This window comes from Notamacropus eugenii, chromosome 2, assembly GCF_028372415.1.
Source record: "Notamacropus eugenii isolate mMacEug1 chromosome 2, mMacEug1.pri_v2, whole genome shotgun sequence".
Classification (NCBI taxonomy): Eukaryota; Metazoa; Chordata; class Mammalia; order Diprotodontia; family Macropodidae; genus Notamacropus; species Notamacropus eugenii.
In genome coordinates this window covers 319,406,866-319,429,756 of record NC_092873.1, presented here as the reverse complement: position 1 = coordinate 319,429,756, position 22,891 = coordinate 319,406,866, and the positions used below count along the sequence as shown (strand labels likewise).

At 41.3% G+C, this 22,891-nt stretch overlaps 1 protein-coding gene across 13 annotated transcripts in view; it reads left to right on the top strand.

Annotated features, from left to right (window-relative positions):
- TMC6 (transmembrane channel like 6) overlaps positions 1-22,891 on the top strand; it is a 56,011-nt gene that overhangs the window by 22,599 nt on the left and 10,521 nt on the right. For 12 of the 13 annotated variants that reach the window (XM_072645150.1, XM_072645151.1, XM_072645152.1 and 9 more), the window contains 16 exons: positions 255-341; positions 892-1,050; positions 4,104-4,209; positions 4,415-4,511; positions 10,962-11,222; positions 12,431-12,621; positions 13,548-13,692; positions 15,220-15,375; positions 16,022-16,194; positions 16,307-16,388; positions 17,526-17,623; positions 19,126-19,218; positions 19,951-20,026; positions 20,776-20,909; positions 21,339-21,515; positions 22,665-22,743. In XM_072645150.1, coding sequence (XP_072501251.1) covers positions 255-341; positions 892-1,050; positions 4,104-4,209; positions 4,415-4,511; positions 10,962-11,222; positions 12,431-12,621; positions 13,548-13,692; positions 15,220-15,375; positions 16,022-16,194; positions 16,307-16,388; positions 17,526-17,623; positions 19,126-19,218; positions 19,951-20,026; positions 20,776-20,909; positions 21,339-21,515; positions 22,665-22,743 — 2,114 coding nt within the window. Of the gene's footprint in view, positions 1-254; positions 342-891; positions 1,051-4,103; positions 4,210-4,414; positions 4,512-10,961; positions 11,223-12,430; positions 12,622-13,547; positions 13,693-15,219; positions 15,376-16,021; positions 16,195-16,306; positions 16,389-17,525; positions 17,624-19,125; positions 19,219-19,950; positions 20,027-20,775; positions 20,910-21,338; positions 21,516-22,664; positions 22,744-22,891 lie in introns of those variants that run through there. The other variant, XM_072645162.1, reaches the window with a different exon arrangement.

Sequence of the window (22,891 nt, the reverse complement as noted above, 5' to 3'; positions counted from 1 at the left end):
CTGAGCACCCGAGATATGAAGTGATTTGCCCAAGGTCACCCAGTTAGTGTCAGGGGCTGAATCTGAACCTAGGTCTTCCCTGACTCTACATCTAGTGCTTAATCCACTTCCCCTCATTTTCTGCCACCAGACTTATAGGTTACTTAAAGTAAAGAGAATTGCTGTTTGATTCCTATGGGTGTTCAGCAGTTTTCTCCAGACTAGAAGGTTGTTGAAGTCTCTTCTATTACTCAAATTCTGGGATTCTTTTATAGGTGGAGGTTCCCAGCTCCTCAGGGCCCCTCAGGAATACTGCTCAGCCACACTTAAGATCCTGGCCAATATGCCCAGCCGAACCATTGGTGAGTGAGGGAAATCTCTTTCCCAAACCCATTCCCCTTTTGCCTGCCCCATCCTTGTTCCCTTTCAGGTACTTCACCTTGCTCTGAGACGTGTTCCTCTCACCCAGTGCTGTGGGAGTTGGGCTTTGTGCGTGTTCAGAGCTTGTATCTTTCTATTCCTGCCCTGCCTGGTATCTTAACAAAGTGCTAGCTGGGTTTCTAAAAAAGACTCAATAACGAGAGTAAAAATAGAAGACTTTTTGGATGCCTTGAGTTCTCTTGGGAAAGAGGCCTTCCTATTGGGTCTTATTCAGGGACTTGGGCCTCCTAGTTGCTCTCTCTATTCTTGGGACCCTGGGAAGAGGCCCCAGCCAAGCCTTTAAAGGATAGAGAGGTGTCCCACCCCCACATTCTTGGCAACTTCCAGAACATTAGTTTTAGAGTGAGAGGTGATACAGGTAAATGGGGATGGGGTAAGAGAAGACAGGAAGAAACAGAAGATGCATGGTTAATCTAGCTCATCCCTGAATTTTCCCAAGTGTCTTCTCCCTTCACAATTTCAACCCCACAGGCCGAAGCAGGGGGGCCATTATCTCTGAGTACTACAACCAAACAGTCAAATTGAGGCGGAAAAGTAGCCGACCCTTGCTGAGGGATATGTCACGTTCTGCCCGACCCAGTATTCGGCAATACGACTTGGAATTGGACATGACCCTCAGGGAAGAAGAAGGTGAGTTTGGCAGGAGGGATGCCCACCCTATTTGTTACTGCAGTAGCCACCTGCTAAGACAATCTTATCACATCTCACACATTCACATCTTTGCCCCCTAGAAATCCTGTTTCTCCTTCGCCCACCTTTCTCTAGCTTTTGCCATTAGGCCCTTCTGGAAAGCATTCTTCCAGCTCCTCCTTTCTGGATTCTGTCCTTTTGTTTGAACAGTCTTCTAAGCTGTTTTGTTTTAGAAGAGAGTAGGGATGTACCTTTCTCAGGTCTCTTCTCCTTCACTATTTGTTTTCCATAGTAGAATTAATCAATCAGTATTAAGTACTTTCCATGTTTTAGGCTCTGGGACTTTCAAGAAAAATTTAGGTCTGTGCATTCAAGGATACACTATCTATGTAAGTTCCTTGAGGGCCAGGGATTTTTTCTTTTTTTAAAATCTATCAAGTACTTAGTAAGCACCAAGTGGTACACTAAACTCAGATACAAAGTAAAAACAAACAAAAAAATCCCTGCCCTTAAGAAACTTTTATTCTAATTTAGAGACCACATAATATACATTAATGTTTTTCGGTCACCTCAGTCCTATCATGGGGTTTTCTTGGCAAAGGTACTGGAGTGGTTTGCCATTTCCTTCTTCAGCTCATTTGACAGATAAGGAAACTGAGGCAAACAGGGTTAAGTGACTTGCCCAGGGTTACGTAGTTAATATATATCTGAGACTGGATTTGAACTCAGGAAGATGAGTCTTCCTGACTAGCCCAGCACTCTATCTACAATGCTACCTAGCTGCCCCATATAAATTGGTATGTAATTTAAAAAGCTAACATTTATGTAGAGTTTACAGTTTATACTGGGCCCTGTGCTAAGACCTTCACAATTATTATCTCCTTTTATCTTCACAACAATCCTAAGAAGTAGGTGCTGTTGTCATCCCCATTTTACAGATGAGGAAACTGAGGCAAATAGTGGTTAAGTGATTTGCCTGAGGTTACACCACTATTAAGTATCTGAGGCTGGATTTGAACTCGGGTCTTCCTGATTCTAAACCTAGTGCTCTATACACTCTACTACCTAGCTGCCTACATATAGGATGCATAGAGAGTGACCTTAGAGGGGATAGCTGAGGCAATTTTGAAAGGCCTTCTAAAGGAAGCAGCACTTCAGCTGAATGTTGAAGGGAGCCAGGCAAGCAAGGAGGTGAATGTGAGGAAGAGCCTTAGGGTCAGTCAGGGTAAAGCTACAGATTTCAGATGTCTTAGATGAGGAACAGTAATTAGCCCAGTACAACTGGATTATCAGTGGATAGAAGACTGGGCCTGAAGTCAGGAAAACTCATTTTCCTGAGTTCAAATCTGATCTCAGACACTTATTAGCTGTGTGACTTCGGGCAAGTCATTTAACTCTATTTGCCTCAGTTTCTTCATCTGTCAAATGAACTGGAGAAGGAAATGGCAAATCACTCCAGTATCTTCGCCAAGAAAACCCCAAATGGTATCACAAAGAGTCAGACATTACTGAAACAACTGAACAACAACAGAGCTGAATTATAGAAAGAATGGAGAAAATGAAATATAAAAAGATAGAAAGATAGGAAGGGGCCAAGATGCAAAGAGCTTTCAATGAAAAGCAAAGGACTATATAATTGATCCTGGAGGATATAGTAACCACTGTAGCTTATGGATTTATAGAGGGCAGATGGGGGTGACACTGGCAGACCTATAGTTTTCAGATATCACTTTGATGGCTATAGAAGATAGTTGAGAGTGGAGGGAAACTTAAGTCAGAGAGAAAAATTAGGTTTTTTAAATAGTTCATTGATATGAGTTGTTTCCACTAAATCAGCTCTTTATTTGGCCTTATTAGAGGGCCTATTCCACTTTGAAGTTTGAATGTAACCTTCTTTACTTCATACTATTTTCTGAGTTTTTAACATATCTTGCTGAAAAAATCTGGGAAGTCTACTGTTTACAATTAAATGGCTTGGAAGACTGTTATCCTGTCGCATTTTAATCTACAAACTTTTGCTTTGCTTCTCCCACTGCATTCTGGGCCATCTCCAGTCATCCTGATGAATATCTGGTCACTGGACCCAGATGGCTCAGGAGGGGAAAGTGAGGCTGGTGACCTTGCACAGCTCTCCCTCACTCAAAACAAAGTCAAGTGCAAGTCATGTCATCATTTCTCTAATGTCATAGTCTTTGAAAACGAAGAACGAACACAGAACAACTTCTCTCTGGAAAGAAAATTTTTAGGCAGTATTAGGTGTAGGTTAGGTTGAGACCAGAAGTTTCCCTCATTTTTCCTCCAGATCAGAGGTTCCCAAACTTTTTTGGCCTACCACATCCTTTGAAAGAAAATTACTCAGTGCTGTGCTCCCCAGTCTACTTTCTTTAACCGTTTAATGATTTTTTGAAATTTGCATCATTTCAAAAAAAGATTATTTTTTAAATATCTTAAATTTAACAATTTATTTTAAATTTGTGTTTTTCTACTGCATTGAAATTTTGACGATGCAACATTATGTCATGTAACCATATAGTATCGTATTGGGAATAAGTCATTACATGCATATATTCCTGCTGATGCAAGATGGACTTCCCAACCAGGAGCCACGTGCTTGCTTGTCAACATTTGCTTGTTAGGACCTATGGGTGGACTTGACCACTGATCAGTTATAACTCGTATTTTGTGCACTTATTTGAAAAAAATATATAATCACTATGACTTTAACTCTGTTATAAAATAGATGAAACATTTCCAAACGGTTTTTCAAAATTATATCTTATCTTCTTTCCATATGCTTCTACTACTTCCCTGTTTTTATTCAATGCCCCCCCTCCAACTGCACCTGAGGCTACGAACACCACCCCCATCATTTTAGCGACCCCCCCCCCCACAGACTGGTATTCCCCACTTTGGGAACCTGTGCTCCAGATCAATGAGATATGCTCAGGAAATAAAGGTCTATCTGCTCCTCCATCTGGAAAAGGGGAGGAGATATGATTGATTGCTCAAGTTTCCTGAGCTTAGACCCATTCTCAGTGTTTACTCCTTAACAGAGAAGCGGACCTTGTTGGTGAAGGAACTGCAGGGCCTGACAATAACCCAGAGAAATCACATGCTGCGGGACATGCCCCTGAGTCTGTCTGAGAAACGCTGCCTCCGGTTAGTATGCTACCATGGCCCCAACACTGATTCAAGTTTTTCATTTAACCTCCTTCTTCCCCAGTTACCCAGGAGTAGAAAACTACCAGGTATGTGAAAGTGGTTCACTGAACAAGACTAGGGGCTACTCAAACTGGAAGGAATTGCTATCATCTCTACCCCCTCACCCCCCTTGAAGTACTGATGGCCTTCTCCTGCTTTTAAGACAGGACACCTGTATCCAGAGGGGAAGACAGAGGCCACATCAGCGCAGCCAGACCCAGTTGTACTGCTGCAGTCGCCTCAAGTATCATTGTATCATAGTAAGTACTGATCTGTCTTCTTCCCCTTACCCCTTCTATCTTCTTTTGTGCTTGCTCAACGTTAAAGTCACTTTGTACCCAGGCCTTTGAGGAGGAGCAAAAGGGAGAGGAAGTGGAAAAACCAATCAGAAAGGCCAATACAACCAAAAAATGAAAATGATAAATGTTGGAGGGGATGTGGGAAAACTGGGACACTAATGTACTGTTGGTAGAGTTGTGGACTGATTCAACCAATTCTGGAGAGCAATTTGGAATTATGCCCAAAGGACTACAAAACTATATACACATCCTTTGATGCAGTCATACCACTGTTTGATCTATGTCCCAAAGACATTAAAAAAAGGGGGAGGGAAAGGGACCTATTTGTATAAAAATACATGTAGAAGCTCTTTTCGTGGTGACTAAGACTTGGAAATCAAAGAGATGACCATCAATTGGCAATGGCTAAACAATACACAGTGGTATATGATTGTGATGGAATATTATTGTGATATAAGAAATGATGACTAGACAAATTTCAGAAAAACCTGGAAATTTCAGAAAAGCTTACATGAACTGATGCAAAGCAAAGTGAGCAAAACCAGGAGAATGTTGTACACAGTAATGACAATACTATATATAATAGTCCACTGAACGATTTAGCTATTCTCAGCAATACAATGATCCAAGATAATCCCAAAGTACTAATGGTGAAGCATACTATCCACCTCCAGAGAAAAAACTAATATTGTCTGAATGCAAACTGAAGCATTCTATTTAACAGAAAGGAAGGAAGGAAGGAAGGAAGGAAGGAAGGAAGGAAGGAAGGAAGGAAGGAAGGAAGGAAGGAAGAAAGAAAGAAAGAAAGAAAGAAAGAAAGAAAGAAAGAAAGAAAGAAAGAAAGAAAGAAAGAAAGAAAGAAAGAAAGAAAGGAAAACCAATCAGAAGACTCGGGTTTGAATATTTGGTATATATAATCTTGGAGAAATTACTTAAGTTCTCTGAGCCTCACTTTTCTCATCTGTGAAATGGAAATAGAACACTTGTCTTATCAGTCTCATTTGTTTGTTGTAGGGAAGACTGCGTTATTAACCCTAAGGGACCGTATATTTGTGGGCTACTACTATTATTCAACTTCACACCAATTGATAATAAATGTTTGTTGCATGGAACAGAAATGATTTCTTGGGATCTACGTGCTAACAACTCTTTTAAATTTATTAATTTTTTTTAGCCACATCTGTCAGTCTGTCAGCAAGCATTTATTTAAGTATTTACTCCACACCAGCTATTATGTTAAGTGCTAGGGATACAAAAAAAAGTCAAAAACATAGCCCCTGACCTCCAAGATGTCACATTCTAATGTGAGAGACAACATGCAAATAACTAGGTCCATATAAGATATATACAGAGTAGGTGAAGGTAATTTGAAAGAGAAAGTTATTAATAACTTGGGGAAACAGGAAAGGTCTCCTGTGGAAGGTGGAATTTAAACTTTCAGGAAGCCAGGGAAACAAGATGTGGAAGTGATGAGGAAATGCATTCTAGGCAGGGGGGAGCAGTCAGTTCAAAAGCACAGAGGTACATTGGAGATGGGAGGAAGTCCAAATTGTTCAGTAGGCCAGGGTAGCTGGATTATAGAATACTCGGAAGGCAGTCATGGAAGAATTCTGAAAAGGGCCAGAATTTTTTTCTAACAGGTTTTTTTTTTTTTAATATTTTGAGTTCTAATCTCTCTCCCTCCCTACCCCTCTCCTTGATAAAGCAAGCAATTTGATACAGATTATACATGTACAGTCATGTAAAACATTTCCATATTAGCTATGCTGCAAAAGAAAATACAGACCAAAAAAACAAGAATAGTAAAGTTTTTTAAAAAGTATGTTTCCATTTGTACTAAGATGCTAGCAGTTCTTTCTCTGGAAGTAGATAGCATTTAAAAAAATATTTAATATTTTATTTTTTCCCAATTACATGTAAAAACAATTTTTAAAATTTGTGTTTTATAATTTTGAATTCCAAATTCTCTCTCTCTCCCTCTCTCCCTACCAATTTGATATAAGTTATACAATGTAATATCATACAAAATGTATTAGCCATGTTATAAAAGAAAACACAATCCCACCCCCCAACCCAAGAAAAATAAAGAAAGTTTAAGAAGTATGTTTTTATCTGTATTCAGACTCCATCAGTTCTTTCTCAGAGGGTAGATAGCATTTTTCATCATAAATGTTCCAGGAATTGTCTTATCATTGTATTTCTGGAATAGCTGTCGTTCACAGTTGACCATTGTAGTGTTCTTGTTATTGTGTACAGTGTTCTCCTGGTTCTGCTCAATTCACTTTTCATCAGTTCACGTAAATTTTCCTGGGTTTTTCTGAAAGTATACTGCTCATCATTTCTTCTAGTAAAATAGTATTCCATCACATCATATACCACAACTTGTTTAGCTATTCCTCAATTGATAGGCATTCCCTAAATTTCCAATTCTTTGTCACCAGAAAAGAGCTAGTATAAATAGTTGTATACATGAGTCCTTTCTTTTTAAAATTCTTTGGGATACAGACCTACTGGGGTTATTGCTGGGTCAAAGAATGTGAAGAGTTTTATAGTCTTTTAGGCATAGTTCCAAATTGCTCTCCACAATGGTTGGATCAGTTCACAGCTCCATGAACAGGGCATTAGTGTCCCAGTTTTTCGACAATGTCTCCAACGTTTGTCATGTTCCTTTTCTATCATATTAGCTAGTCTGATAGGTGGTACTTCAGAGTTGCTTTAATTTTCATTTCTCTGATCAATAGTGATTTAGAGCATTTTTTGTATGACTATGGATAGCTTTGATTTCTTCTTCTGAAAATTACCTGTTCATGTCCTTTGACTATAAATTGAGGAATTACTCACATTTTTACAAATTTGACTCAGTTTTCTATACATTTGAGATACGAAGCCTTTATCAGAGAAACTTGCTGTAAAATTTCCCCTTACAGTTTCCTACTTTCCTTCTAATCTTGGCTGCATTGAGGTTTTTTTTGTGCAAAATCTTTTAAATTAAATATAATTAAAATTATCCATTTTATGTCCCATAATGCTCTCTATCTCATTTGGTCATAAATTCTTCTCTTATCCATAGATCTGACAGGTAAAATATTCCATGTTCCCGTGATTTGCTTATGATATCACCCTTTATGTCTAACTAATGTATATATTTTGGTCTTTTCTTGGTACACATTGTGAGATGTTGGTCTCTCCCTAGTATCTGCCAAACTTATTTCCAGTTTTCTCAGAAATTTTTGTCAAATAGTGAGTTCTTGTCTCAAAAGCTTGGATCTTATGTGTTTAACAAACACTAGATTATTATGAACATTTACTACTGTATATTGTGCCTCTAATTTACTCCACTGCTCTACCACTCTTTTTCTTAGCCAGTACCAGATTGTTTTCATGATTAATGCTTTGTAATACAGCTTGAAGTCTGGTGCTGCGAGGCCACTTTTCTTTATATTTTTTTCATTGATAACTTTGATATTCTTGACCTTTTGTTCTTCCAGATGAACTTTGTTATTTTTTCCTAGCTCTATAAAATAAGTTTTTGGTAATTTGATTTGTATGACATTGACTTGGCCTAGTCTTGAGCAATTTATATTTTTCCAATTGTTTAGATCTGACTTTGTGTGAACAGTATTACAAGATTTTGTAATTGTGTTCATATAGTTCCTGGATTTGCGTGGCTGGTAGACTTCCAAATATTTTATATTGTCTACAGTTATTTTAAATGGAATTTCTCTTTCTGCCTCTTCCTGCTGGACTTTGTTGATTATATGTAGAAATATTGATGATTTATATAGGTTTGTTTTATATCCAGCAACTTTGCCGAAGTTGTTATTTCAACTAGTTTTTCAGTTGATTTTCTAGGGTTCTCTAAATATATTATCATATCATCAGCAAAGGGTGATAGTTTTGTTTCTTTATTGCCTATTTTAATTTCTTTTCCTACTCTTATTGCTATAGCTAGCATTTCTAGTTCAATACTGAATAATAGTGGTGAAAAGGGGCATCCTTGCTTCACCCCATCTCATTGGAAAGACTTGTAGTTTATCTCCATTACAGAAAGTGCTTATGGATGGTGTTAGATAGACACTACTTATCATTTTTTAAAAAGTTCTGTTTATTCCTATGCTTTCTAGTGTTTTTCATAGGAATGAATATTGCCTTTTTGTCAAAAGTTTTTCCTGCATTTATTGAGATAATAAAATGATTTCTTTTGGTTTTGTTATTGATATGGTCAATATCTGATAGTTTTCCTGATATTGAACAAGCCCTGGAATCTGGTATAAATCCCACCTGGTCGTAGTGTGTGATCTTGGTGATATATTGCTTTAATTTCCCTGCTAGAATGATATTTAATCTTTTTTTTTTGCATCAGTATTCATTAGGGAATTGGTCTATAGTTTTCTTTCTCTGTTTTTGACCTTCCAGGTTTGGGTATCAGCACCATATTTGTGTTGTAGGAGGAATTCAGAAGGATTTCTTCTTTGCCTATTTTACCGAATAGTTTACATAGTATTATAATTATTTTTTAAAATATTTGGTGGAATACACTTGTGAATCCATCTGGTCCTGGGAATATTTTCTTAGGGAGCTCATTGATGGGTTGTTCAATTCCTTTTTCTAAGCTAGGGTTATTTAAGTATTCTATTTCCTCTTCTGTTGACCAGGGCAATTTATGTTTTTGTAAATTTCCATTTCATTTAGATTGTTAGCTTGACTGGCATATAATTGGACAAACTAGCTCCAAACAACTGCTTTAATTTCATCTTCGTTGGTGGTGAATTCAAACTTTTCATTTTTATACTGGTCATTTGTTTTTTTCTTCTTTTTAAAAATCAAATTAACCAATGCTTTATCTATATTTTGTTCTTCATAAAACCATCTCCTAGTTTTATTCATTAGTTCAATGGGTTTCTTACTTTCAGTTTTACTAATCTTTCCTTTGATTTTCAGGTTCTTCAATATGATGTTTAATTGGGGACTTAAAATTTGTTTTTCTTTCTATTTTTTCCTTTTAGTTGCATGCCTAGTTCTTTGATCCTCTATTTTACTGATGTAAACATCTAGAGATAATGCATTTTCACCTAAGTACTACTTTGGCTATATCCAATAAATTTTAATATGTTGTCTCATTATTATTCTCTTTAATGAAATTATTTATTGTTTCTGTGACTTGTTCTTTCATCCACTCATTCTTTAGGATTAGATTATTTAGTTTCCAATTAATTTTTAACTTGTATTTTCACAACCCTTTATTGAATGTGAGGAAGGGTATGGTCATTGTTCTTCTGGCCTATGCTCTGGTCTGTGAGCAACTGCAAGTATTCTTTTCTGCCCTGGTGCTGTGACCAGGGTCCCTACTCCTGCTAGTGTTCCTCAGCCTGGGACTCAGTGTGGGTAAATATAACAGAAATGAGTGTGGGTAGTACAACAGAGTCAGCAAAGGGACTCATGTAATCTCTTTCTGATCAGTTGTCTTACCCCTTTACCATGTGTGGGCTGACAGTTCTGGAAACCCTCTCTGCTAATACACATGCCCCCAAGGCCTGTTGCTGGCTTGCCAGGGTATGGCCTTCACTGACTGCAGTCCACTTTCACCTTGGTGAGACAGACTTTTCCTGCTGACCTTCTAATTTGTCTTGGACTGGAAAGTTGTTTCACCCTGGCCTTTTGTTGGTTCTTTCTCTTCAGAATTTGTTTTCAAGCATTATTTTAAAGTTATTTAGAGGGGAATTTGAAGGAGCTCAGGTGAATCCCTGCCTTTTGCCATCTTGGCTCTGCCTCCCATGCTAGTAATTCTAAAAAGAAAAATGCAGCTTCTCACTGATGTTATGCCAGACCGTTTGGTTGCTACCCCTTGACTCCACCCAGGTTAATATCTTTTACATGGCTTTTACATGACAAAAATAATCTCATTCTTTGAGAGATTCTAGGAAAGTTGGTATCTTTTTAAAGCTCTTTAGAAGGGGAGAATAGTGATGAATCTCTTTTAAATGAGACAACTGAAGCCCAGAGTAGTTAAGAGATTAACAGTGGTGGGGCTGGCCCGGAATTCTGATTTTCTGATTCTCAAGGTCTAAACTTTTCCCTAAGATATTTGCCTACAATAGCCTTTTAATGGATTTTCCCTAACCTGTTTTCCTAGTGTGAATCTGGAGGAATAACTACTGCCCTACCTAGTGGCGCACTGGAGTCAGGTTCAAATCTATCCTTGGACACTTACTAGCTGAGTGTCCTTAGGCAAGTCACTTAACCACTGTCTGCCTGTTTCCTGATAGACATACACCTATCTCCCAGGGCTGTTGTGAGGATTAAGTAAGATCATATTTTTAAAGCATTGTGTAAACCTTGAAGTTCTAATCATTAAATGATAATCATTATTATTTATTATTATAATTATTGACACTATTCTTGTCCCCGCAGATTTTCCGCAGCTTCTGGTATGGACTTCTCTCTGGTCTGCATACCCTGAAGCCCTGGCGTTACCACCTGAAGCAAATTAGTGGCCAGTTTGGCTCCAGTGTCCTCTCCTATTTCCTCTTCCTCAAGACTTTGGTCTCCTTCAACGTTCTGCTCCTCCTCCTGCTGCTGCCCTTCATTGTGGCCATGCAGGCGGCCTTTCCCCCCATTTCAGAGACCCCTGTCTCCCACCCATTCACAGGCCTGGAACTCTTCACTGGGGGGGTGAGTGCAGGGAACACAGGTGGTTAGTCCTAAGCCTTCTGTTGAATGTAAGACCTTTTCCTCAGCCCCCTGAAGTGGGATTGTCTTTCTGACTCTCTTGCTCTCGCTTTTCTGGATGATTCTTCATTTTCTTTGCCTAACCCTTCCCTAACCAGGACTTTGGGCGGTCTGCTCTGACAGTGACTTGGGAATATAGTGATATAAAAAGCATATTCTTGCTTTGCCACTTGCTGCTAAAAAATAGCCAGAAACACATACACCTATGAGGAAAAAAGCCTCTCCTTTCCCCAGTTACCCATTGGGCTGTATGTATGGGGTCATCTTTTCTGTTTCTGTGATTACTACTCAAGTACTTTTTATTCTCACTTCACCCCCCTTACAAACATTGGGATTAGGAGACTGGACTTGAACTGTATGTGTTTAGGAAGTAGTACATATGTTAAAAGATAAGTGGATTTTGATAAACTGCAGGCTCAACATTAATACTCTTACTTAGTCTTAGCCATTAGTCAACCATGTGATGCGATAGCTATAGAGTATAAAGTAGATGCAGAGCATCCAGAACGAGGAGGCAATAAGTAGTCCAATGGTCAGCCTAGATCTGGAGTGCTTCTTCTGTTCTGCACGCCACATTGTATAGGAACAATATTGACAAGTTAGATGACATCCACAGGAGGACCAACCAGGATGGCAAGAGGACTTAGAACCATGCTATGTGAGGATTTTGGGGAAAGAACTACTTGGCTTGGAGGTGAGGAGACTTAAGAAGAGGTTAAGGATTCTTTTCCTTGAAAGATTTGGATTGGATCAAGGATCAAATTTCTTTCTTCAGGGTCCCAGAAGGCAGGACTAGAAGAAGTAGGTAGGAGTGACAGGTAGATAAATCCCACCTCATAACAAGGGACTTCCTAACAATCCAACTGTCTAAAAGAAGGATGGACTCCATAGGGAGGTTGTCCAGGATGTTAATGAAGGAGTTTCTCTTTTGGATAATGCTGAACTACATGACCCCTGAGCTACTACCTTTCCACTGTGAAATCACAGGATTCTGTTTTCTCTTGTTTATATTCTCCCAGTGGCCCTGTCTTTCCCTTTTTCTGCTCCACTCCCCCCTCCCCCCCAGTTTGGTTGCAGGTGGGATGGGTGGAATAGGGCAGCAGAGGGTCCACTGATTTTCCTCCTGAGGTATCTTATCCTTGTCTTTGCAGGGCCGATTCACCCACACAGTGATGTACTATGGCTACTACAGTAACTTCACCTTGAACCAGCCATGTTCCTCCCATCAGAACAGTGACCACTGCCCTCCAGGGGCAGTCCATCTGCCATACAACATGCCCCTGGCTTACCTCTTTACTGTTGGTATTTCCTTCTTTATCACCTGCATTATCCTGGTATACAGGTAAGCTGAGACCACTCTTCCCCCCACTGCAGTATCTTGTCCTATCAACTCTCCTTCATTTTCATAGTTTTCTCCAAAACTGTCACCTCCCCAATCCCTTTTCCTTCTTTTGACAGAATTACAGAGTGTAAGAAGTGGAAGGAATCTCAGAGATCAGCTAGTCCAAGCTTTATCTGAAAGAGCTTCTTCTACAAATACACAAGAATTGTGTTCTTTAGACTTGGCAGCTAGGTGGTACGGTGGATACGGTGCCAGGTCTGGTGTCAGGAAGACCTGAGTTCAAATCCAGCCTCAGACACTTACTAGTTGTGTGAATCTGGGAAGCAACTCTGTTTGCCTCACCTATAAAATGAGCTGGAGAAAGAAATGGCAAACCATTCCAGAATCTTTGCCCAAGAAAATCCCAAATGGGGTCATGAAGAGTTGGATATAACTAAAAATGACTGAATAATAAACAAATTTTAGTTGGTGACCTCTGGGATGGGAGAACCCCTAGGTCCCAAGGTAGCCTGTTTAACTTTGAGTCAGTTTTTTTTACGTGATTTTAGGATTAAATGACTTGCCCAAGGCCACACAGCTAGTAAGTATCTGAGACTGGACTTGAGCTCAGGTCCTCCTGGCTCCAGGACCCATGCTCTATCTATGGCACCACCTCATTGCCCAGTTCTAATTGTCAAGAAATCTTTCTTTATGTCAATCATAAACCTTTTTCAGTGTATCTATCTGCTCCTCATAGTTCTACTTTCTGGAGACAAGGAGAAGCATCTAATCGTCTTTCCACAAGACAGCCAGATCTTTGTATAACTGAAGACAAATCAAAACTTCCCCCTCAGTCTCTTGTTCTTATTCTTTTGCCTCTCCTTCCCATCTTCTGCTCTCTTGCTCCTCTCAGTCTGCCTCACTCATGCATCTCTTTCTCTTCCTAGCATGTCTCGTTCCTTTGGAAAGAGCTACCAGGTGGGCAGTACCCTTGGAGTCCATGCCATCACTGTCTTCTGCTCTTGGGACTATAGGGTAACCCAAAAATGGGCTTCCCGTCTACAACATGACAACATTAGGACACAGTTGAAGGTGAATGGGGCCCAGGGATTACTGGAATCAGTCATTTCTCCTATTACATAACACCTTCCCCTTCCCCCCCAACATGATGTGTTGTCCCACCCCATGACTCACTAATCCAAGCAACTTTCAACCTCTGTCTGAGATCTGATACTGAAAACCAGACAGGAAGTAATAGACTGGAGCTGCCAGAAAGAAGGGTTTACTTTAGACAACAGACCTAAGTTAGATATCTGGACAGCTCTTTCAACAAGTATAGCCTAAATGTATTTGTGCTGGTTTTCCCAGGGTGTAGGTAGCTCAAGTGTAGGCTGCCCCAGGCATTAAGTAGGAGAGTTTCCACCTATCCTGAGAGTTCCTGCTGGCTGGAATTCTATGTGCTGTGGAATTTTAAGTTTAGCTCTTGTTATTTAGTCACCTCCAACAACTGGAGTTCCTTTTATGTACTGAACACTGTGGGAAGGATGCACAATAAGGAAAACACAATCTTGGCTTTCTGGGACTTTCCAAGCTAGTTAGGGAGATGGTACACTCACAGAGTAGGCTGAAGAGTCCAAAGATATAGTTGTCAATAGCTTAATTCATTTTTTTTTAAATTGCCTATTCATATCTGTTGGGAAAGATGCAGGGACTTTTTAGGACTAATTGTGGAAGGATAAGAGGGAAGAAGGCATTCCAAGAGGTGGGTATGTGATTAAGTAACCAGCTCTTGTATGGGGAAGGTGAGCATATTCAGTTAATTGGAGAAATGAAGCCTTGTTGAGGAATCATAAGATCACAGAACTAGAAATGGAAGGGACCCCAGAATTCCATCTTGTTTAGTCCCTCCTTTTATAGATGATGGAACCTTGGCCCTAGTGATTACATGATTAGTGTCATTCAGATAGTAAGCTTCAGGCAGTCAGGATCTGAACCTAGGTTCTCTGACTCCATTTTGATGCTTTTTTCCCCATTGGCTTCCTGAGAGAGATAAGGTATGGAGAATTGAGGGTTGGAGATGAAGTAGTGGTGGAGGGAATTTAAAAAGCTACTGAGCCATTTTTGAAAGTGACGGAATGCTGGGAATCATTGTAGGTTCTTGAGCACAAAAGTGACATAAAGAAAAGATTCAATTGGATGTTTTGATGCTGAATTGTTGTGTGACCTTGGACAAGTTACTTAACCACTCTGAGATTTGTTTTCCTCTTCCATAAAATGGGGATAATAATTATAATATCTGTCTCACAAGGATTACCAGGAAAATGCTTTCTGAGAGCTGTTGAGGAAGATTAGTTTGGGCCTTGAAGTCAAGGAGACAAGCTAAGAGGTTCTTCTAGGAGCCTTCCAGGAATGAGAGATGTGGAGCCAGGGCTCAATAACCAAGGCTAAAGCAGTGGTTGTGGGAAGGTCAGTCCTTAAGGGATGCTACCAACCAGCTATAACACTAGAATGTTCCTGTCCCTTCCCACATGAGCCTTCCACACAGACACTGCCTTTCTGGGTCCTTGCTGTGGTGTGGGAGGGCCCTGGGCACTGACTGACCTATGGTCCTTCTGGCAGGAGCTGTTGGCTGAGTGGCAGCTGAAGCAACGCCCAAGAAGCATGTGTGGAAGACTGAGGCAGATGATAGTCCTGCTTCTGGTGTGGCTGCTGTCCCTGGGTTCTGCCCTCGGCTGTGCTGTTGCTGTCTACTCATTCTCAGAATTCATGCATGAAGTGAGACCTCCAACTTGGGATTAGTTTGATCTTGGGAAGGGGGAGGAGGTTAGGAGTCAGGGCTGGAGCGACCTGGTAAAAACTGCTCGAGAGGGTCTCCATCTCAAGGATTTCCTCTTCCTCTTCTATTTCATTTCCTAGATTGTCCTTTCATCTTCCCTGGGGCCCAGCATGAGCACCTGCATATTACTTACCACTTCATTAGCACCCTTCTACTCCTCCCTCTGTGTTCATCATCCCTTTCTTTTCTCTCTCTTTCTCTTCCATTCTTTATTTTGGTCTTCTCTGAGATAATTTGTCAAAGGTTTTACAAATCTTAAAGCATTAGATAACCCTTAGTTATTATTTCCTGTCTTTCTCCTTTTGCCTTATTATTTCTCTCCTACCTATGCCTTAAGTCCCTCAATGGGATTTTGGGTAATTAGCCCACAGCTTGGAGATGTTTTTTGCAGGGAGGACAGGACCTTGAGTGCCACATCTCAACCTTTGATCAACCCTGTAGACATTGTACCTCAATGTACTCTGTTCTCCAAGGCTCCGTCTAGTGATTTACTATGTCAGAAAAATGCCTAACCTGTCCCTGAATTAGCTTGACCTCACCTCCTCTACGTGAGTAAGCTAGTTCCCTTTATCATTCCACCTGCAGAACCATGAGATTAGGACCCCTATGATCAATGAGAAGCTCCAGGAGGCCCGTCTGCTGGCTCTGCCTCTCATAGTATGTATCATCAACCTGGTGGTTCCCTATCTGTACAACGTCCTGGCCATGTGTGAGCAACATGATTCTCCTGTTTTGGAGGTGTATGTGGCCATTTGCAGGTAAGGCAGGGCTCTTTTCTGCCATGGCCACCCTTTGAGGATCTGACTGATTTGCCTGACTAACTACTCCCCTACTCACAGCATCCTTTGCTCATTCTCCCCCTTTTCTCAGGAACCTGATTCTTAAAATGGTTATTCTGGGACTTCTCTGTTACCACTGGATGGGCCGTAAGGTTAGATCACTGGAAGACCAGGTAACTGTGCCAAGAGAGACATTTCTTTTTCCTTTCTTTAAAGAACATTTTTCATTATTAAATTTTACTTTTAATTTATGAAATAAGACAAGGATTTCCATACCAGTAAAAAAAGCAATGATTACACATGAAACTGCAAATCTACTATGCACAACTTGTTATTCTTTTCAAATATACAAAATTATCATGTAAATTTAAATTTTTTCCTCTTCCCTGCCCTAGAGATGGCTACCATTACACACACACACACACACACACACACACACACACACACACACACACACATTATTCTATACATACTTCTCTTTATCAGTTCTTTATCTGGATGCAAATAGCCTCTTTCTCCAAGTGTCCTTTATAGTTAATTGGTTACTTATGATAATCAAAATAACTTACTCCTTCAAAGTGGTTCTTAAAACAATATTGCTGTTAGTGTACATAATGTTCTCTTGTTCTGCTCATTTCGCTCTTCATTATTTGCTCAATTCTGTCCATATATTTCTAAAATCATTGAGCTCATCCCTTCTTAAATTTTTATTAAGAAAGACATTTCTTGGAGCCAGAAGGACGCGCGTCTGCGTGCTCCGCCTCATATGTAGGAACTTCCTGTTTGCTGAGTTGAATTGAATATAGCGGGCATCATAAGGATACTGACTGAGATCCGTTTGTTTTTAGAACGTTTGTCACCACTTCCCCTTCTCCCCCTTTCTTACTCCCCGCAAAAAAGAATTAGGAAAATGTCAGCTGTACTAAGACATGTTCTAAGACACAGAGCCAAGCAAAGTGTCCCTGGCTCTAGATGACTTTTATTTAATCATGGAGGCAGGCAGAAGGTCTAGGAGTCAGGAGAACTGGGTTTGAGTCATGGTCCCAGCTGTGACTTTGGACGAGTGATTTCCCTGCTCTGAGCTTGTTTCCTTATCTATAAAGAACGGAGAAAGAGAATATCAGTCTCTTAGGGCTGGAGGAGAGTTCAGAGGTCCCCGACTGACCAGTATTCTTTGCACGAGTATCACTACCACCTACAGTGATGGTGAGAAATAAATAACAAAGTCAATAATCTGTGACGGAGTGCTTTGTAAGCATAAAGCCTCCAAGCGCATGCCGCTGTTAAAGAATTCTTCTTATCATTATCAGTGCTGGGAGACGTTCGTGGGGCAGGAGCTCTACCGCTTCATGGTGATGGATTTTATCTTCACACTGCTGGACACCCTCTTTGGGGAGCTGGTCTGGAGGTAAGAGAGGGAAGCAGCAGAAGGGTAGAATTAAATCTGAGATGGACTTGGAGGGATTACTTGGTTTCTCCCTCCCTTCCCATTTCTTGCCCTTAGGTTTCTCTCCTCCATCTCTACCTTCTCCACCACAGTCAGTGATTTTGGAAAGCTCTTACTTAACACAAACCAGCATGACATAGAAGATAAGAGTGCTGGATTGAGAGTCCAGAAGACCTGGGTTCTAAGTCTTGGTTCTGACATTCAGTTATGTGGCCCTTGGCCAATCGCTTAACCTTTCATGGACTCAGTTTCTTCAACTAAAATGGAGATAATAGTAACACCTACCTCATAAGACTGTTGAAAGGATCAAAGGAGATTTAAAAAAAAAAAAAGAGTTTTGCCGACCTTAAAGTGCTATATAAGTGTTAGTATTAGAGTAAATAAAAGGAAAAACAAAAATTTAAAAAAAGACTTTAAGCTCTCTATTACTGTCCAAGGGGGATCTGTTGACTTACTTCGTGACCTCTAGCTAGATACTTAGCGTCTCTTTGTCCCTTTTCCACCCATGTGCAAATGACTCATCGCCACATTAATTCAGTATAACAAATGCTGGCATTCTTCTCCTCGAAGTGGTGTGGTGAAAGATCACGGGGTTTATACAATTCCCAGTTCAGTGATCTTACACGAACCCTACATTGCCTGCAGATCATAGAATCATATTGCCACAGGAACCTTTTGAGATCAAGTCAAACTCCCTCGTTTTACATGGGAGAGAACTGAGCTCCAAAAAGGGAAACCAACTTTCCTATGGTCACACAGCTAATTAGTGGCAAAACTAAGACTAAACCCTAGTGAATATAACAACATCTGATGTTCTTATCTCTTTGAATAATGATAATAATGGTTAGTATTAAGACACTGGGGAGGCCATTTAACTTCTGTCTCCCTCAATTTTCCATCTGTAAAATGGGGATAATAGCACTCAGGGTTGTTGTGAGAATAAAATGAGATTTGATCTGCAATGCAGTTTGCAAACTTTACAGTGCTACACGAGTGCTAGCTGTTATAATTATTATTATATGGTGCGTATATAGGTATATAAATGCTAGCTGTAGTAATTATTGTTATCATCATGTAGCACTTTAAGATTCACAAAGCACATTTCAGACACAACCTCATTTGGTCCTCACAACAACCCTGGGAGGTAGGTGCTGTTATCATTCCCATTTTATAGATGAGGAAACTGAGGCAGACAGCTGACTCCTGGTCCAGCAGTCTAACCACCATGCCACCTAGCTAACAGAAACTCCTGGGAAGTCTTTTACATGTGTTGGTTAAATTAAGTTGCACAGATCTCTCAGTCATTTGGATTTTGGGACTCACCTACTGAGACAAGTGAGGGACATCTACATTTTTTTGCCCTTCTGAAGGCCCGGATTATAGCTCCTCTGAGTAAATGACTATTGATGATTGGACAGCCACCTGCCTTTTTGAGTCTTACAATTACTGCTTCTGCCATTTAGGCTCATTATAGAGAGACTGAAGCAAGATCAGAAACCAGAGTTTGATGTTGCTCGAAATGTGCTGGAGCTGATTTATGGGCAGACCCTGACCTGGTGAGTTCTCCCATCCAGACTTGCCCCACTGTGGTCCATCAGTAGCTGCCTCACAGAGCCTGTGTGAATAGCTCCTTAGCTCTGAGGTGGAAGAGATGCTTTCTCTAGGGAGGTGTGCTGGGGTGTCCCACAGGTAGGGCGTCCCACAGGTAGGGTGGCCTCGGCTTGGGCTCTTTAGTCCAAGGACAAGAATCATTTGGGTTCCCATGTTCCTGCTATGAACTGGGGTGACCCTCTCCAGTTTTCCATCTAGTTTTTAAAACTCCTTGCCCAGTCTCTTGGAAGTCAAGAGAGGAGGAAAGAGGCTTTTCTTTCATTTCTGTTGTTACTCCTCTATGAGGTGGGGACATATCTGCTGCCAGGTGCAGTGAGGTGGCCCTGCGGTTATTTTTAAGAATCTGGCCCAGGCCTGGATTCCATTATTTCCCCCATGATGACCTCGATAGCAGGAAGGAGGGTATTTGTGGACATTCCCATTAACCAACAGAAGATCTACTCTACAGCAAAGTCCACCATATGCCCTTGAGTGCACTGAGTGACTTGTCTTAGAGTTTCTCATTTGAAAGGCCTCCCCTGACCCTGACTCCTGCTCCATGACTTCTTTAGACATGGGGCCTTCAGCTTTCTGACTCAAAGGACAGGGAGTTGGGGATGAGGGAGTGGGGCCTGTTTGTACTACATTTGTAGTTCTAGGTTTGGAGGGGTCTTTCTCTTCTGCTTTTCTCCCTGCAGGCTGGGTGTTCTCTTCTCCCCTCTTCTCCCTGCCATCCAGCTTCTCAAGCTCCTGTTCCTGTTCTATATCAAGAAGGTAAAGAGGCCTGGTGCCTAATAAACATTTATTAAGCACCTATTGTGTGCCAGGCACTGTGCAAAATGCTGGAGAGAGAGGCAAAAGATGGTGCCTACCCCTAAGGAGTTCATAATCTAACATTGACCTGGAGGGAAGAATTGTAGCCTCAGGAGTTATCTTGGGACTGTGGGCTGATCTGTATCTACACAGCAAGCAAGGCCCCTACTTTTCAGGGTTATTGTGAGGAAAACAGGTTAGATACAAAACAACTTTGCTCTGTAAAGTTTGGATTCAATCAAAAGGCCACATTTAAGGATTTAGAAGGCCCCATGTGGCCTTAAGGGTGCAGGTTCCTCACCCCTGTAAACCTCAAAGAAATATAGAAGGGTATATATTGTTATTGTAGAGTGTTTTATACATACTTGATGCTGACCCTCTTCAAGAGGCTTCAGTTTCCTTTTGTATCCTAGCTCTAAATTGTTCCTGGGGAGTCGTTGTCTTTTGGACATTGTCTTTTGGACCATCGGACTACCAGCCCCCACCTTCTGCTCCCCTTATGTATCTGCCTTTCCTGAAACAGACTTCCTTCTTTGTCCCCTATTTTCCCCAGCCCTCCTGTCTCTGCAAAAAACCAAAACAAAACCCCAAAGCCATTTGGATCCCACTGGTCTGTCTGTACACTTTCCTCCCTCCTTCCCTAGATTTCTAAACCTGAAGGATGGAGAGAGAGAGGAACCGTGGAAAGCATTATATTTTGTCATTTCTAGATCAGCCTGATGGCCAACTGCCAGGCACCCAGGAAACCTTGGAGAGCTTCTCACATGACCACCATTTTCATCACTCTTCTCTGCTTCCCCTCCTTCTTGGGGGCAGCCATATTCCTCTCCTATGCTATCTGGCAGTAAGTCGGCATCTAGGAGGGTTGGTTTTTGGATTTATTGATTTGATTTGTCTTGCTGTTGGTTAAGATATAGGGGTAGGACTGGGTGGTGAGACCAGAGTGAAAGTGAGGCCAATATTTCAATTGAGTGTCTATGTAGGGCCATACAGGGGTGGGGAACCTGCGGCCTTGAGGCTTCATGTGACCTTCTAAGTCCTCAAGTGCAGCCTACTGATTCCATCAAAGGGCCATACCTGAGGACCTACAAGGCCACATGTGACCTCGAGGCTGCAGTTTCCCCACCCCTGGGCCAACCCTTCCAAGCTAGAAGTGATAGAGACTAGAGTTAGGGGCTGGGAGGTAGGGAGGGAAGCACCTGGCCTTAGGAGTGTTTTTGGATCTGAGGATGTCTATAAGGTTCACATTGCTTTTGTAATCTCTCCTCCTCAGAGTGAGGCCCTCCAGGACTTGTGGCCCCTTCCGGACCTTGGACACTATCTATGAGGCTGGCAAAGTCTGGATTCATCGCCTGGAGGAGTCCAGTCCCAGTGTTACTTGGTTTACTTGGATCCACCAGTATCTGGTGGAAAATACCTTCTTTATTTTCCTGATATCAGCTGTGCTTCTGTGAGTAGAAAGGGCTGTAGGTGGGGGAGTTGGGAAATGATCCTGTGACCCCTCTATTCTCTCTCAAACAATTTCACATCCTCAGATTATGGCTCATAAATTCCCCACACTGTCATCTCCCTGATGCCCCAGATTATCCTGCCCAGTCATCTTGTACATTGTGAGCAAAGCGTTAGTCATCTAAATACGTGTGACTCAGGACCTGTTACCAGGTCACAGAACTGAAAAGGCTCTCAGAGGCCATCGCGTCCAAAGTGTGCTTCAATAGACATCCCCTCCCACATCCTGACAAATGGCCACCTGGCCTCTGCCTGAAGACAGTAATTGTGTGACTTCTCTTCCCCCATCTGATTTTTGGTTTCTCATGTGCAAAATGAGTACATGGGACTAAATGGTTGTAAGAGCCTGTCTAGTATCCCACCCCCTCTCCCTATTACAAGGGATGGAAGGCAGGACATTCCATTTCTATTCCTGGAAATGATACAAATGATCTGTGCCCTCCCCATCAAATAGCACTTGTGACAGTGCCCTGCTCAGTAAAAAGAGACATTGCCATACTTTATGGGAATAATGTAATGCCCTCCTCCTCCTCTTCCTCCTCCTCCTCATCATCGGTTCATTTAGCTAACTTTTATGTTAGGTCCTATTTATAACAATATTAATAACTAGCTTTAAATAGCACTTTAATGGTTTACAAAGTGCTTCACTACTGTCTCATCTTATCCTTATAACAACTGTGGAAGGTAGGTCCTATTATTATCCTCATTTCACATCGGAGGTTACATGATTTGCTTAGGGTCACACAGCTAGTAAGTGCCTGAGGCCAGATTTGAACTCTGGTCTTCTTACCTCTAGATCCAATGTTGCATCCTCTGTGCTGCCTAAGCTGCCTATTTTCTTCATTTTCCTGACCTACGTCCTTTAGTTTTGGCTAAGATGCGGGAGAGAGACTTGTGCTGAGTGTGGAAGGGAAGCTCCCTAGCCCACAGGAGAGAACCTGCTATCCCCGCCTTCTTCACTTCACACTCTAAGCTAATGAGGCTGAGGTTTAGTAAATACCTGTTTACCAGTGAGTGTGAGGGCCACTAGAATTATCTTCAAGTGCCAAGAACAGCGTGGATTTATGAACTTGGGTGGGGTTTTTTTTAGAGCTGTGATCTACTTCAATATCCAGGTGGTAAAGGGACAGCGGAAAGTTATCTACCTCCTCAAGGAGCAGATTAGCAATGTAAGAGTACTTGTGCGTGTGTGTGTGTGTGTGCGTGTGCATGCATGAAAATGTGGGGGATATATGCATTATGTGTATGTGGTGTGGGTACACACCTGTATGTGTTGTATATGCAGTATTTGTATGTGGTGTCTGTTCATGTCTATAT